The 16884-nt window shown below is 43.6% G+C and overlaps 1 protein-coding gene across 4 annotated transcripts; it reads left to right on the top strand.

Annotated features, from left to right (window-relative positions):
* The first annotated feature begins 9915 nt into the window (after nt 1–9915).
* SPRY1 (sprouty RTK signaling antagonist 1) lies at nt 9916–16327 on the top strand. 4 transcript variants are annotated; one of them, XR_013167560.1, is made up of 2 exons: nt 9916–10096; nt 10836–10942. XR_013167560.1 is itself a non-coding variant. In XM_077140092.1 (2 exons), the coding sequence occupies exon 2, from the start codon at nt 14149–14151 to the stop codon at nt 15103–15105; it is 957 nt and encodes a 318-aa protein (XP_076996207.1). In that variant the 5' UTR covers nt 9916–10096; nt 14094–14148; the 3' UTR covers nt 15106–16327. The 4 variants fall into 4 exon arrangements, 3 of the variants coding, with proteins under 3 accessions (XP_076996207.1, XP_076996208.1, XP_076996206.1); XM_077140092.1 differs by lacking the exon at nt 10836–10942 and adding an exon at nt 14094–16327; XM_077140093.1 differs by lacking the exons at nt 9916–10096; nt 10836–10942 and adding exons at nt 11514–11563; nt 14094–16327.
* The last annotated feature ends 557 nt before the right edge of the window (nt 16328–16884 follow it).

The raw sequence follows: 16884 nt of genomic DNA, 5'->3' as shown, positions 1-16884 counted from the left end.
CTGGACAGGAATAAGATTTCTACAAAAATGTGGGTGGGACTTGCAATCTGCTTCCCAAGTGTATGGCAGGTAAAGTTCCCTGAAAATTCCCTAGGATGGGTGAGGTAGAAGAAAGAGGGGAGCAGGGGAAACCAAAGAGAAGCCAGAGTCCCAGCCCCAGGGTCTCTGATGTGAAGAATTTGCCGTTTCCAACAGCATCGTTTTCCCACCACAGGGACTAGGAAGCAGGGTTGAGCCATTCCCGCCTGGAAAGAACAAAAATCGGCCCCAGGAAATCTATGATGTTAGAGTTGAGGTCCTGTACCGCAGAAATTTGTGTTTTTTCCTCTTACTATTTGGGTTGGGAGTATTTAAGCAAATTGCAATCTATTCTTACGGTGGAATATAATAAGCATTTATTTTAATAAAGTTTTTGAAGAGTTCTCAAAAATACATTCAAGAGCTGGTGCTCTAGAATCACCCAAATCTCTTTTTTTTAATTTAATTTATTTTGTATTATCAAACCCAAATAACATACAAACATGAACATTCTTAACATACAAATATTCCATGCATGGTGTGCAATCAATGGCTCACAACATCATCACATAGGTGTGTATTCATCACCATGATCAGTTTTTAGAACATTTGCATCACTCCAGAAACAGAAATAAAAAGCAAACTGAAAAAACTCACACATCCCGTACCCCTCACCCCTTCCTCTCATTGACCACTAGTATTTCAACCTACTCAATAGATTTTAACCTTACACAAATCTATTTTTGAATCTCATCTGTCACTTGCAAGGCATGAGCTCCAGGTACCTCATTTAATCTCTCAGCACATCAGTTTCTCCATCCATAATCATGATAGATACCTAATAAGAGTTTTGTATGGATTGAAAAAGATGATGCAGATTAAATTCTTAGCAGACTGATTGGCATGCAATAAGTATTATATATTACGTATGTAATATATAAAGTATTAGAGATTAACATTATTTTATAACATTAATATAACAGGAAAAAAATTTACAACCACTTATATCCATTGACATTTCATTATGCAAACCCATCAGGAAACATGCACAGAGATAAAAAAACATCTACACCTTCCCAGTTCCACATGGTAGATAACAAGTTGTATTTACTCTTTTTCTCTGTCCTCAGATATCTGTGAGTTTGCCTGCTGTAGAGTTATAGGAAATCCCCTTTCCCATGAGCTACCGTCTGCTCTAAGACATGGCAAGCCTCGTTTTCAGTCTTTCCTGGTCAATTGTGGTGCCAAGAGCAATGGTTGACGTTGCACCCTCTCTCCTCTTTGCTACTAAGTGCACTTTTGCATGCCACCTCCCTGAGCGCACATTTCTAGCTCTGGAAATTTATTTAAGGTGTGCTGTGTGGGGTTGCCTTGGGGAGGTCCCCGCATTCTTAGGGTGTCATGGTATTTTTTTGGAAAAATCAGGTTGATGCTAAAGCAAGTTTGAAACCACTCTTACACAGTTTAGTGCACGGCTTCTTACATGGTAAGGCGGCTCTGAACGAGCTGACCACTGCTTTCCTATCCGCCTGTTTGGGGGCTCCCACCTCCTTACTTTCCGCTCCACCAACTTTGAATTCTTTAAGATATTCACAAACTGGGCCGTGATTATTCGGCCGTAGTACGTCTGCACACATATTTAACTCTGCTAGATGGCTTCCCTCTACCCAGCTCCCACCTGGTCTGCCATCCAACAAACTGAAGCTCAGCGTGCCTGGCTCCGTGCAGTCTTCCCGACTCTCCCAGGCAGACGCCAGTGCTTCTATTGACCAGGCTTATTGGGTCTGAGGGGCAGCGGCTCAGCCAGCCCACTCCAAACAAAGTGGGAAAGGCAGAGAGAGGCAAGTTGTGGGAATCCAAGAAAAGAAACCCATTGTACGGCTGTGCGTCTTAAGAGCAGATAGGGATCTCAGCAGTAGGCAGTTGGTGGTTCTTCAAAGGAGTGCCCTGCTCTCACAGCAATTCAGCCCCCCTTTATCAGTCTGCTTTTCTTCTTTCTACAACCAACTTCCTCAGTCTCTGTTTACCGGGGTTCAAATCTTTATTCCACCCCTCATAATCTTGGGCAAATTTCTAAACCTCTTTAAGTGTCAGTTTCCTCATTCGTGAAGCAGGAAAACTAACTGTCTATCCCATAAGATAATTTAAGGATTAAACATTAGTTGCTGCACTTCACAATTCTATGATGTGTATTTTCATGCACATTTTAACACCTCAGAAATCTGGTTGCATCTTACAGTTGCTGTCTGCCCAACTGAAGTCAAATTGTTACGTAGTTATTACCACCTGCCCATGTGCACTCCTGGCTGTGACTCCTGGCTGCATGACTGCACACCTGTGCCTCGCCATTTTTGAATCAGCAAACCATTTAAGGGCCACTTGAGGCAGGAATACGAGTTCTGTGAGTTCTCCTTTCGGTACGTTTGATAAACTCGAGGATGCACTGCTGTCGAAGCTTGCAGAATTGACGTGTCAGTGGCCTGGAAGCGACCCTGTAGCAGTGGGGGAGTGCTCTTCCCAGAACCGCTGCACCTTTTCAGAACCGCGGCCCAATGCCCATAACAGCCGGAGGCCATCACTGCGCAAAGAAGTGCAGCGTTGCTGACCAGGACTCAGAAAGTGACCTGAAGAGTCAGACTCCGAAGGTGAAGTTTTGGGACCCTAAATTAATTTATTTTGCTTATATTTTCCTTTTCATGTATGCACAAAAATGATATATGGCAAAACCTATATCTAAATCAGTGTAAAGCAGCCCATTCAATAAGTATAAAATAAAATTCTAAGTGATAAGAAAACATCGTGTCATAGATTAATTGCCAGCATCGTTTTCTTTCAAACTAGTATATAAAAGTGCATTGTATAACCAAAGACATCGTAGATTTGAGGAAATATGGTATTTGGGTCAATATTGTCTCTGAATATTTGTTTACTCATACATTGCACTCACTCATGATCTCTCGTTGCCTTTTTCTTCATGACCTCCCAAGTTCTATTCCATGTAACAACTGCCTTATTCTCTTCATAATTTCCAGATTGGCCTAGCTCATTCTTTTTTTCCTACTCAGCCTTTTAGAAACAAAACAAAGCAAGCCAGCCTTTAGGCCATGGGCAGCCTTTGGGTTGACTCTCCCTGGGTCCTGAGCCCTTTCCTGATCCAATCGAGAAGGGCAGGGCCAGCTGGGAGCCAGCGTGACCGCCTACAGCTTCCCCAGGAGCTTTCCGCCTTTGTATCCCCAGTCCTTAGCACAGCACTGGGCACACAGTTGGCACTTAATGCACATATTTGTTGAATGAACTCATGATCCAAAATGATGTTGCAGGACAGGAAGGCCATGACTTGCCATGTTCAGTTTGGCAATGAATTGAAAAATTTTTAAATGTTTTCTAAAAATCACAATAGCATTTCCAATGTACTTGCTATTACAAATATTTGACCTCAATTTTCTATAAATGTAGTATTTGAGTTATTTCACAGATTAAGTTTTTCTTGTAACTTGCATTCTCCTGACTTGGGGAATTTTTCAGTAATCATTTCCAGTCATGGAGTCTTGTGAATCAACCATGATCATGCCCCACAGCAACCACAGTGATCTTTTAAAATTGTTGAACAGGCAACGCAAAACTTCCCAGGACTTTAGAACCAAATCTAGCATCCCTCTCATGGGCTACAAAGTTCTAAATGGCTGTAACCTTCCTGTCTTGCCTCAGCTTTACAGTTTCCCCCTTACTAGCTCCACCTTGGGGCAGGGCCTTTGCATCTCCTTCTGCTGGACCATTCTCCCCAAAGGCATTTGCAGGCCTCCTGCCCCCACTTCATTCCTGGTTCTGCCCCAACTTCACTTCCTCAGAGAAGCCCTTATTAACCACTCTGTCTGCAATAGCCACCTCCCCCAACCCGTCACTCCACCTTTGTTTCACGTTCCATTATGGTGTACTCGCCATTACCTGCTATTATTACAAAATATTAATTTGTTTATTTCCTGTCTCTCCCTGTCACCTGAGAGCTCTAAGAAGAAAGGACAGCTTTCTCTATTCTCTTCCCAACACATTCACAGTCCTTGCCATGATGTAGGTATTCAGTAAATACGCAGCAAATGAGCGGGTGGATGAATGATGGCAAGGATTAGTTACAAAGTTCTAAACTAGGTTTGGGTTTGAAGTCCGTCCACTTCACAGATGCCCTTCTGGGATTCGAAGAAGGAAAGAGCTTTGCAAAAGTAATGGCCAGTGAAGAGAAAACACAGAAGCAGCTATTCTGCCTGCCATTCTCAGCTGCCTAAATGTTTCCCTGACCTTCCCTGGCATCTTTGTGCTTTTCTTCATGCGGCTCACTGTCTTATTTCCTACATGTAAAAGTGCACATTCAAAGTGGCAAAACAGCTTCTCACACAAAATGGACACCTTTAACGGATGCAGCCCAATTTAAATGGTTCCCTTCAAAGTACAACTTTAAAAGGTTATAATACTGATACTGCCATTAGTAAAAATATCTTTAGAGATCTTGTTTTGGAAAGGCTTTCAGTCAGTTTATTAGGAACCCAAGAAAATCATTCTCGTTATTTTGATGTGGACAACTGGGTTTGATTTCCAGACTTTTACTGAGCTTGTGTCCTCATTCTACACAATACACACAGTCCCAGTGACTTTTGAGTTTTTAAAAAAATCTATGTCCCTCTTCGATATGGAAAGATTCTACAATATTGATACTATTCAAAAGAATGCAATGTGGGCCCAGATAATATATACGATCAAGAATTTTCAAGAAAACCTGCACAATTGTGACATTCTGAAATAAGTGTGCACCTTTCCTCAGGAGCTACTTTGAGTGGGAAAACACTTGTTTGGACATGTTACCTCTAATTTGATGGTTAAAAGTCAATATCACTATCTGGTAGCCTTTTCCTTTCATTGTGTGGTTAGGCACACTGTTTTTATGTCTTTTAGATTTCACCAAAGTATCTAACATATATAGCACAGTTTTTGCAATTTCATTGTGAACTAACCTCTTAAATTACATACAATATTATACAGTAAAAGGAAGAATGTAAAATGCTGACTAACGTGAATACCCAGTCCCTGCGACTCCATTTTCAAGTTTTGATTTAAATTTTAAATAACTTATTTTCAACAATAGGTGGCGCTTCACAAGCTTCTTTATTTTTGCTGTTGTCAGTTGAAAGGCAGTATCTGAAGTATTTATCTACTATCAGTTTAAAAATTTAGTACAAAAACATCAAGATTCATTTGGTACTCTGGTAGTCGACAGATACTGATTTATTACTATATCTGCCATATTGATAAAGAATCAAAATTAGTGTTCTGAGTCTCAAAAGGAAGCAACAGGAAATAATCATTCTGAAATACATGTATAAGGAAGCATCATCTATTTTTTTCTTTTTCTACTTATTTTCAACTTCTGCAATGTTTTCAGTTACTGTTTTTATTTTAAACTTTTGCTGATCACAGAGTTTACAAATTTTATAGGGAGAGTTTTCAATATTTGCAATGACCATGAGCTTAACCGGAAATAAAATGTCAACACTTATAAATTCCAGATAAATAAATGTTCAGGCGATCAAATCTCATTAAACTCCTTAATCTGAAACTATTAGCAGATAGCAGCTCTAAAACCCTACTACCTATTTGCAGTTAAACATATACACAGCTATACATTTATTTAAACCTAAGTGTTCAGCCATAGAAAAATAAAAGTAAAACTGAATTAACTCGAAGCAATTATGAAGCAAATAAATTCATTATTCAGGGATGAAACGCTTGGAAAGAGGGATTTTAAACATTTCTTGTGTTTGAGACGATGTGAACCAACAACAATTTATACAGAGCTTTAAAGCTTACAAAGCGCTACATATATTGAGTCCTAAAGTGGCACTGAGATTTGGGAAGGTGAACTATTATTATTCACCTCAGGTTATTGAGAACGCAAGCTAGAGAAATTAAGTGAACGAAACCATCTAGTTAGAAAGTAGCGAAGCTGAGGTTTAAACCTCATAGCACCACACCTTACGTCTGCTACTCTTTACCCAACACCACGCTGTTTCTCTATTTATAATATTGGCATGGGACATATGGCTAAATACAGTGAAAGTTATAAGCCAGGATACAGAAGGGTGATACAGTTAAAACCCAGATTGTCAATACATATATCCCACCAATTATTACAGACCATTCGAAAATGTTTATAAAAGAAATTGTTAAAAATGCCCTAAGGGAATTGCAAATCAAAGGAATTTCTAAGTATAAATACTTAAAAAAAAAGTATGTTATCAAGTTTTGTATATTTTCTTTTTTAAGGGACATGCATATAGCTATTCCATTAAATGAACATTTTATAATTTTTTCATAAATAAAGGATAAACTGTAGCTGTGGTCATGGGTTATTTCAATAGGAAATAAAAATTAAACTGGGTAAGCCCCAGGTGATATTTTAAGTGTTTTGGTTTAATGAAAATATTATATTTTCCCTACAATTCATTTTTGGGAATAACTGTAAATTTAAAATAACCTCGGTTTTTGTACACTTGTTTCTAAAGGCGAAGATAACAGTAGATAGATATGGAAATTTGAGGTTAATAATTCTTTTGCTGACCAGAATCAAAGATGATACTAGGTTATCATTATAAGTTATTCCACTGCTTGTTTCAAAAAATCATCAGCAGAAGAGATGGGGAATCTTGTTTTCACATGAAAATGAAGGACAAGTTTAGGCTCAGAGGAGAACATTTAACATCACTGAAGAGGAAAGAGGACAGGATTTATTTTACAATTGGCTAGATAAGAAATGAGGGCTGTTTCTTGCTAGGGCAAAGATGTTTCCTTATACAACCTTACCCTGTGGATTTAACTAGTAAAACCTTTGATACATAGTGTCATGTAGTTCGTCTGAAGTCTTAGATCATTTTGATTTCCAGTGAAGGAATAGGATGCTTAGAGTATGGCGGGCTCCATTTACAGCTCTTCCATATACACTTCTTTCTTTTCTTACAACTTGCAGAAAAACAGAATCAGTGCTGACAAAGCCCACAAATGATTGGTCATAAAATTATGGCGATGACAGAAACTTGATAAATCATTCATTGTGATTTACTCAATTTATTGAGAAACTGAGGCTCAGAGAAGTGATTTGCCCTGTTCTAGAATTTGAAACCAATATAGAACATTAATATATCAAAGAGGGCAGAAGGATGAGGTTTAAGCTTATGAAAATGAAGAGAATGTTTATGGAAAATTTACAGAATAGGTTGGTCTATTTCTGTCAACTACAAAGATTGTTTACAAAAGGAAACTGAAAATAAAATGGTCTATCCTTGCCAGTTTTCCTTGGGAAGTATAGTAATGTAGAGACTATTGCCCTAAAAGGCAAGAGAAGAGACTTTGTTTCCACCCCTGATTCTTTACTGACTTATTAAATAGTCACAGGCTAACTCATCAACTTCTGTGATTTTTGTGTATTTATTTCTCAACAAGATAAAATACTATTGTACATTTCTTATCACGACAATGGAAACATCGGGAACATTGATAAAATATTATTTTTCAAGAGCTTGGAACACATTATGGTTCTGCTCTTTTGGCAAATAACGGAGATAAATGAGTAAGATCAGCCTCCCGCTACTTCACTCAAAACAAAAAACCACTAGCAGTTGCAAAGAGTTGCATTTTTTTTCATTTCCTTCCCCCCCCCCCCCCAAATCCAATCATCAGAAGAAAAGGCTAGTTTTATTCTTACATGAAAATAAAGGACAAGCTAGGGGTCACTTTTCATTTCACTTTATTCTTCTGGACATACCTTAATATAGTAAACTAAAAATTATTTTATAAGATTGTCCCATTGAAATTAAATTTTTTTTTCTTTCTCAGAAAAATTTCATATCCCAGCTATCCATTTCTAACCGGAGTACGCTATAATTAAACTTACTAAGTTAAGAAGAATGCCTATTTTAACTTGAAAACTAAGAATTTCTAACAAGGCTTACAATTGTAAGCAGTTAAAAGGAGGGACAAAACATCTTCTATATCCAAGGTGGCAAGGCTATCCTTATATTTATTTGCAATGCATTATTTATAGAAAAACATACTGGTGTGTTTTAGTACTAAATCCTGTAAAGGGTCATTGGTTAACTTTTGTGTAACAGAATATTTGATTTTCTAAATAGAATATGTCTCATTATCTGTGATGATGTTACAGATAAAATCTCATGAATTGTATTTATTATTGCATTTTTAAAACACCCAATCTTATAAAAATCATAATTTAATACCTCTTTGAATAGTTTGAAGTTTATTTGTAATTGAAATCTTCCAAATCTATTTTTGGGATTTATGGAAGTAGAGTGTCCCGGCTTTATCATAGTGGTGAACTGACCTCTCTTCCCCAAATTGTGATGACAGCTGAGAAGACAATTTTGAAGAACGAAACAAGATGCCCTAATGCGATATTCTATTTCTTATTTGACTGTTGATCAATTCCAGATCTATTTATAAAAACTATTTGACTATTGAGAAAAACCGATCCATTTTTGGTAAAAGTTTATCACATCCCAGAATATAGTAAGATCCATGGGGGAAAAAAGACAATATAAATAACATCAATTTTACACTTTTAAACAGCTTCTTTTAATACTATTTATAATATTAAGGAGGAATACGCAGCTCCTTGGTTTAAAAAAAAATACACAGTTTTTATTGTGTATTTTCTCCTGCAGCTTTTCTCCTGCTGCTGATGCTCTTAGGGTACTCTAGGTTCCTGAAGGGCAACTGTAGACACAACCTTAAATTTAAGTGCTCAAAGCTTTGAAAGCCCAGTCGGTCTAAGGAAAAATGGTTTTGACAGAATCACTTCCTATTGTTAAGAATGAGATTTTTTAACTGCTTTGAACTGAAAATGTTGTACTCACCCTTAACTTTATATATTAATTTTAGATTCTGAAGTTTTATTTTTGTTTCCTTTGTTTTGTCAACGATTTCAAGTTACTCCTGATATGCTGGAAAAACATATTTCCTTCCCAGTAAATACCTACTTTTGGTTTTAGGCATCTTTTTAAGGTCTCTTTGGAATCTTAAATTTCACATATATTTATCCTCACTGCAAAGTGAGTATAAATGATACTCACTTTGATAAAGATGCCTAAAATTCCATAAGTTGTAAGCAAGCAAAAAGCAAAAGTTCCTATATGCATGATTACAACTTTACTTAAAATGTATTTTGTAATATTTTATTACAAATAATGTATTATTAAGAATTATAAAAATTACTGATAAATAGTTGTTTTAACTAACTGCCTTTCAGCTGATTAAAAAAAATTAGGGGGTGATTTTTTTAATAATTATACAAATATATTACAAAATTGAAGGAATTTTGGATTTATTTCATTCGACTGATATATGGGAAATTGCATCACAAACCAAGATAGTGTAATATTTAAAAATCTGCAGCTTAAATTTCACACTTATGACCTATTGTTATATTACATTTTCAGCAAAGGGTGTCTTCTTTTGAACTTTCAGATTTCATATCTCCTGAACCTTTGTTTTAAATAGAAACTTAACGTTATGATAGCATCTTTTCACTAACAACTAGATATTTTCCCTCCCAATGATCAGAAATGGTGGGTTAACATTCTTTTTTTTTTTTTTTTAACTTTCCTGAATGCTTCAAAATTCTTTTCTAATTCAACCTTACTGAGATTGATAACGAAAGAGAAGCGCATTCGGCGGTACTGTGATAAAAGGCACTGACAGAATGTTTGCTACACAAGCACACAGGGCAAAGCGTCCAAGCTCGTGCACAAACCCAAAAGGAAACGACTGTCGGGGAAATCCTGTTCCAGGTTTTCCGGCAGCCCCTGTGATTGACACATGATATCACTGGGGGCGTGTCGTCGAGCGGAGGTGGAGGTAGGAGGCGAAGGCTGAAATTCTGTGGAGCCGGAGGGGATCGCTCGGGACAGCACGCAGGGGTTTGCAGAGAGATAGTGGGGGCCGAGCTCCCTGCCTGCATAACGACCAGACACAGTCGCTGTAAATGTGCCTGAAAAGCAGTTTCCAGCCTTTGCACTAGGTAAGAACTGTTTCCTTCCTTTTCGTCCGTAGACATTTTAGGAACGATTACTTGAGAACTCAGGTTTGCATGTGCAAGGAACTGAAGTTTCTTTGAACTCGCTTTACTTCTAAACTTACTGGTCGTATTTCACAACTTCAGGAGCATTTCCACTGCTAATGCTGATCTCTTAAAGTCAATGCTACCGCTAAAAGAAATCGCGGGGTCCCGCTCCCTTCGCTAAAAGAAATCGCGGGGTCCCGCTCCCTTTTCTTCCTTATCCGAAGAGCAACAAGTTGAAAAGTCTCGCAGCGACGCATGTGTGAGGGACAGCGCGGATTGTGGCGAAGAGGGACCCGCAGTCTGTGCAGACCAAGTGCGTGCTCGTTCAGGCACTGCCGGCCACCGGGGCCCGAACGAGGCAATGGTTTTAAAACCTGACTTTCCCGATTCTGGGTATTGATTTCCAAGGCGCAGAAGCGTTGCTTGAACGTTGTTTGGACTTGTAGGCGTTCCGAGGGCAAAAGCACTTCGGCAAAAACGTGCCAGACTGCATGTTGCCCCGGCTGGCGGCTGACGCGAGACCGTGCACCGGCCTGCCAGTCACCGGGAGCCGCGACCGCAGCGCGGGGCAGGGGGCGGCGGGCGGCGCGCGAGTGGCCGGTCCCGCTCGGCCCTCAGCCGGGGCGCGGACAGCTGCGTGTCCAGGTGGCGCGAAGAAAGGGACGCTAACGCGCTTCTACCTCTTCCTCGTCTGCAGCAGGCGCTCCGGACGTGGAACCTGAGGGTCGCAGGCCTGAAGCGCGCGCCGCCGCGCGAGGCTGACCCGCTGGCACCGGAGTTCCCGGGACGCTGCGCGCCCACGGCTCGGCGCGGGGCAGGGAGCGCGGCTTGGCCCGCGCGCGGACCGGAGACGACGCCCCGCCGCCTCGGGCCGACAAGGACCCGCACTCCTCGCCCCCGCCGCCCCCCGCCCCTGCGCGGCCCCTGACCCGCCCGCCGACGCCGGCTCGAGCTCCGGCCCGGGCGTCTCGGAGTCTCGAACTCCCGCGACGCGGACTTTCTCTCGTCCGGAGGCCGCCGGCCCTTCCTTCCTCGCGAGGAGAGGCCGCAGCCCGGGAAGCACGTCGGTCCGAGCCCTCCGTGGCCTCCGCCGCCCGGCCCGCCCTCGCCGTCCTCCGCGCGCTGCCCCGAGGGACCCGGAGCCCCCCCCGCGCGGGGCTGCCCTCGCCACTGTTCTGGCTGTCGGAAGGGGCTGCCGGGGAAACGCTCCCGAGGTGGATGTCACTGAGCCTCGGCGCGAACGCGGGCGGCGCAGAGCCGCGGGGGAGTGTGCGCGGCGGCCGGAAGGAGGCGGCGGGGAGCACTCGGGGCCGGCCCGGCGCCGCGAGGCCGCCACAGCCTCTCCGCCGCGGCTGACGCGGCTCGTGCACGCCGCCGCCCGCCCCGCGCCCCGGGGCCCGGCTTCCCGCCCGCACTCCGGCCGAGGTGAGTGGTCCGCGCCGTCCGCGGTCCGGGGCGGCGGGAGGCGCGCGGGCGGGTGTGCGTGCCGCGGCAGGTGCGGGCCCCCGGGCGGGGCGGGGCGGACCTCCGGGAGGGGGCGGGGCGGGGAGGCGCCAGGCAGGCCCCTCCCGCCAACCCCGCGCCCGCGGGCGGGGGCTCCGGGGCGCGTGAGCCGGTGGCAGCGACTGGTGAGCCTCACGGGGGACCCACCACCCGGAAAATGGGTTCTAGGAGGTTTGGGGGGTTCCCTGGAGGGCTGTAGGGAGGCTTTTGCCGTGTGTGTAGGTGCGCGTGCGTGTAGGTGCGTATGTGTGTAGGTGCGTGTGTGTAGGTGTGCGTGCGTGTAGGTGTGCGTGTGTGTAGGTGCGTGTGTGTAGGTGTGCGCGTATGAAGGTGGGTGTGCGTGTGGTGTGCGCGGCGCGCGCGGGGACCTCCGCCGCCTCCGTCCGGCCTCCCCTTGTCCGGCGGGGCGCCGCGGCTGTAAAAGCGCGAGGTCCGCCTCCCGCCGGAGGGCGAGGGGACGGCTCTCGGTAACGGGCTCCCCCGCCCCGCCGTTGGCCCTGGCGCCCCGCGCTCTCGGCCCGGGTTGCGGAGCGCGCAGCCCCGCCGTGGCCACTCGCGGCTCGGCCCCTCGCGCCCGCCCCCGGTCGTCCCCGCGCGGCGTGTGGCTGCGTCTGGCCTTCCTCCGGGGGCTCCGGGCGCCTGCGCTGCCCCCCCGCCGCTCACCCGGAAGGCTCCGCCCGAGCGCCGGGATTGAGGCTGGGGCGCGCGGGCAGCCGAGGTGGGCACCCTCGGAGGCCCGTGGGCTGTGACGGGCGGTCCGGAGAGGTAGCTGCTTGGCCGGTGTGTCTTTGGAGAGAGTTTGCCGAGAGCGTGGGCGCGTGGTTGGGAGGAGATCGCGGACTGTCACTGCGGGAAAATGGGCTTTTCTTTGGATCCGAGTGCCTGCCTTCCTCTGCTTTTAATGGTTACCTGGTTATTTTACTCACCGGCCCGCACCAGTTTTGCTGCGACCGTTCTGTAAAACCCAAGTTAAAGTTGTCCCTGGTCGTCTCCTTACACTATTCACGTTCCCTACGGTTTTTCCTAAGGTGTGGAGGCTCAGTGCTTGCAGAGGCCCTTTGCTTTCAAAAAGCCCTGGGTTAAAAAAGTTCTTTGCGAGGTGGAATGACAGTGTGTAGGAGTAACCGCTAAATATTTTTGAGTGTCTCAGTAGGCTGTAAGTGTCTCGGCACACTAGTCTCTCCTAGTGTGCCGAGAAGGTAGAATAAAGCAGACACTCGGAAGACCTGGGTTGTGAAAGTGGGGAAAGTATGGGGGCAGTTGGTTTAGTTACAGACTTCCTTCGGTTTCATTCCTTAATTCCATGATTTCTGGCTAGAAGTGGAAACGGTGAATGGACTTTTTTTTTCTTTTCATTTTTAGCGAATTGGGTTGCATCTGTAGACTTTGGAAGGAATTTGTGTGAAAAATATGCTAGACTGAAAACGGAGATGTTTTTATGTTTTGGTATTTTCTGAAGAATACATTATAGATCACAATTATTTTATTACTGCTATGAAACGCATACGCTTGTTTTTATTCGGATCATCATAGGTTGGCAATGGTTTTGAAAATTCAAAGTCTGCATATAAACAGATTTTCAATTAGGGGAAATACAGAAAGTCAGGATTTCCCCTGTACTGCTAAAAGTCTAACACTTCTTTGCATATAAAGTCATCTTGCTTTGTGCAAGCCCTTATTTAAACTTTAAAAAATCCATTCATGATTTCAAATGTGAATTCTGTTTAGCATTCATAGAACTGTACATTGAGTTTTGTGTTTTAGTGGCTGTAAAATACCAAGAACTGTTGTATTCCTCACACATTCGTGTGTTCACCTAATAGATTAATAACAGCCTAGCTTTTAAATCCTGATTTCTCTTAAAAATGACCTCTTATTTTGAGATAAAAGAGAGTTTGACCTACTGGTGGATTTTTTTTTAAATGCATGAAGTATCCTTTGATTGATTTCCTCGGGCATTAATGTAATGCTTGAGACAGCAAACAGATAACCAAGAGGCAACACCACCAAAGCCATACTCAATGAATTTTAAGTGTTTTTTTTTTTTTTTTTACGGAGACCACCGATGAACTGATACTGCGTTTTCTTTAGTCAAGAGCTATTCATTCCAGTGCTTATATTCAGTATTCCGTATGAAAGCATACTCCATTTTAAGTATCTGTTAGATTCACAAACAGGAAGGCATTACTTCCTCTTGAATTCCACTTGATAAAACTTGGGAAAACTTCTAATTTTTATGACCTAGGTCTCTTGCTTACATTCTCCTATGATGTGGTCCCCAGCCACTCTTGGGATTGGACTCTGGCTGGGACCAGCATCATTGGAATCCATTGATGAAGGACATCATTGCCAGGTGCTTTAGGCAATTTGTGACTTGACAGGATTTTTTTTTCCCTCAAAATGCTTCCTGTCATTTATTTTCTCTCTCTTTTCGTCTTTGACTTCCTTTTAGGATTTCAGATGCATGCCAGGCTCCCACTGATTGTCAGAACTCGAGATCACCACCCATGGATCCCCCAAACCAGCATGGCGGTGGCAGCTCCTTGGTTGTGGTCCAGCAGCCTCTGGGCAACCGGCAGAGGCTAGACTATGAGAGGGAGACTCAACCTGCCCCTGTTTTGTCCTTAGACCAAATCAAGGCCATCAGAGGCAGCAACGAATACACAGAAGGACCTTCAGTGGTGAAGAGGCCTGCTCCCCGAGCAGCACCGAGACAGGAAAAGCACGAAAGGACTCATGAAATCATACCGATCAATGTGAATAATAATTATGAACACAGGTCTGCAGGCCACCTGGTCCACGGCGGACCCCCACACAATGCCAGGGGCCCCATTCTGAACAGGTCCACCAGCACTGGCAGTGCAGCCAGTTCTGGGAGCAGCGGCAGTGCCTCTTCTGAACAGGGGCTGCTAGGAAGGTCCCCCCCAACCAGACCAGGCCCCGGGCAGAGGTCTGAAAGGGCCATACGGACCCAGCCCAAGCAGCTAATCGTGGATGATCCGAAGGGTTCCTTGAAGGAGGACCTGACCCAGCACAAGTTCATTTGTGAACAGTGTGGGAAGTGCAAGTGTGGAGAGTGCACAGCTCCCAGGACCCTGCCCTCCTGCTTGGCCTGTAACCGGCAGTGCCTCTGCTCTGCCGAGAGCATGGTGGAATACGGAACCTGCATGTGCTTAGTTAAGGGCATCTTCTACCATTGCTCCAGTGACGACGAAGGGGACTCTTACGCGGACAACCCTTGCTCCTGTTCACAGTCGCACTGCTGCTCTAGGTACCTGTGTATGGGCACCCTGTCTCTGCTCTTACCTTGCTTACTGTGCTATCCTCCTGCTGAGGGGTGCCTGAAGCTGTGCAGGGGGTGTTACGACTGGATCCATCGCCCAGGCTGCAGATGTAAGAACTCCAACACCGTCTACTGTAAGCTGGAGAGCTGCCCCTCCCGCGGTCAGGGCAAACCGTCATGATTTTTGGAGATGGTTGGAACTGCTGCACGTCTTCCTTTCAAGTTGTGGCTGTTGAAAAAGATCCCATTAGATACTGGTTTTATTTAGAGTTTTCCCGTTTGCCACTTTCTCCTCCTTTGTGCTCGAGATTTGGCTCATGGACTGTACTCTCGCCTCTTGGATGCTTGTCTGTGAGAATGGACCATGACACCGTGCCTGGCTCGAATTGTGACTAGAGCCTCTGCTGTCCACTCAAGGGGGTTTGAGAGCCAGTAGGCTTTTGTGTAGCCATTGTGTTCTGCAGGCAACTTTTCCGAAGTTGTGCACATGAGCGTGCGCCCGGGCACACCCAGACCACGGTGACAGAGCTGCCTGTGCCTGGGGACTTGGGAGCAGGGAAATCAGTTTTTAAAGAATCTGCCGTTCACTTGCTTAAATAAGCTGCGTATTAAATCTGCCTCCAACTAGGGCTCTCTTCTTAACATTGGACCTTTGAGTAGCGTGGAGGATATATTTTTGTTACAGTACAGAACAATTTCTTAAGCCAACCACTGCCCTCTCCTACTTCTTTCCCTTCGAGATTCTCTCCCCTCAGTTCAGGCATTATCTTCTTCTAGAGATGACTTTTTATTTTTTTTCCTTTCTACGTCATTTTAGATTCGCTTTACAGTGGAAATCTTCACATTGGAGGTATATTGGTTGTACCGTGCTCACCCTATTTTAGCTTTATATTTGTGGAGGACACAGCCACCTTCCTTCCACGCCCAAGCCCTTCGCCAAATGTCTGTTGTCTTTGCGGGCCCTTGGATAGCTGAAGTTGGTATTTATAGCTGATCCATCTGCAGGTGTGGCGAAACTATGCTGCCTTCAAGGGAGCTTGGTTCCTTAGCCATCTTTTTGGCCCCTTAAGTTAGTTTGGCATTTAGCTCAGCAACTGAGTAATTCTAATCTTTTCTGTGTTTTCATTGCCTTAACCACAAATTGTGGTGCTTTTTGTATATTTTATATGTAAATCACAAAGTTGAATTCTGACTATTTTTAAGACAAAGGTCTGTTAAACTTTTTTTTATTGTAAAGAATATTTATTATGCGAGTCTATTATTTTATGATATTTATTGCAAAAGACTGTTGAAATGTACTCCTGTCTGAATATAACAAAATATCAATACTTAACGGAAAATAAGATGACACAAAGAAAGTGCGTATGTTAACTATAATGCAGAAAATATATTAATTAATGAAACTGTCTCTTGATTTCTTTCTTTCTTAGGCTGTTACAGTAATTTTTGTCGTTTGCTTTGACTCTTCATGCACATCCATTTTACTTCTTTTAAGATTATGAATCTAGACACAGCTGAGCTCAGTTTACGAACTATGTTTCTTGAAAAGTGCATTGATCAGAACTTTTGTAATCCAAATTCTGTTTCCGATACGCTTTGAAGAAATGCTCAAGTGAATCACTGTATAAAGTGAAAAATTTTGGGCATCATTATTACAGTTACTCCCTACTTTGGCTATTTTGTGAGCATGAGGTTTTGTGTATACCAGGTTTTTGAAATGAGGTATATATATATATATAAGTTTTTAAAAATGTTTATCTTAACTCTCTTGGGTTAATCAGAAGTTAGTCTCTATCTAACTTAAATGCTTAAGTTAAAAGCTAACTTAAATGCTTAAAGAGCTCAGGCTGCATACGCTGTCACATTAATAAAACATTCTAGAAGTTGGAGTGCACGTGGGACTAGTTCATATTATCAGAGAAAAGTTTTAAAAGCATTCCTGTCCATAACCTTTTCATTT

Source organism: Tamandua tetradactyla, chromosome 22 (genome assembly GCF_023851605.1).
Source record: "Tamandua tetradactyla isolate mTamTet1 chromosome 22, mTamTet1.pri, whole genome shotgun sequence".
Lineage (NCBI taxonomy): Eukaryota > Metazoa > Chordata > Mammalia > Pilosa > Myrmecophagidae > Tamandua > Tamandua tetradactyla.
This window is presented reverse-complemented; position numbering and strand designations above follow the sequence as displayed.

Bases quoted from the DNA above. Each gene is read 5' to 3' on its own strand.
- SPRY1 (XM_077140092.1), top strand. From the start codon at position 14,149: ATGGATCCCCCAAACCAGCATGGCGGTGGCAGCTCCTTGGTTGTGGTC.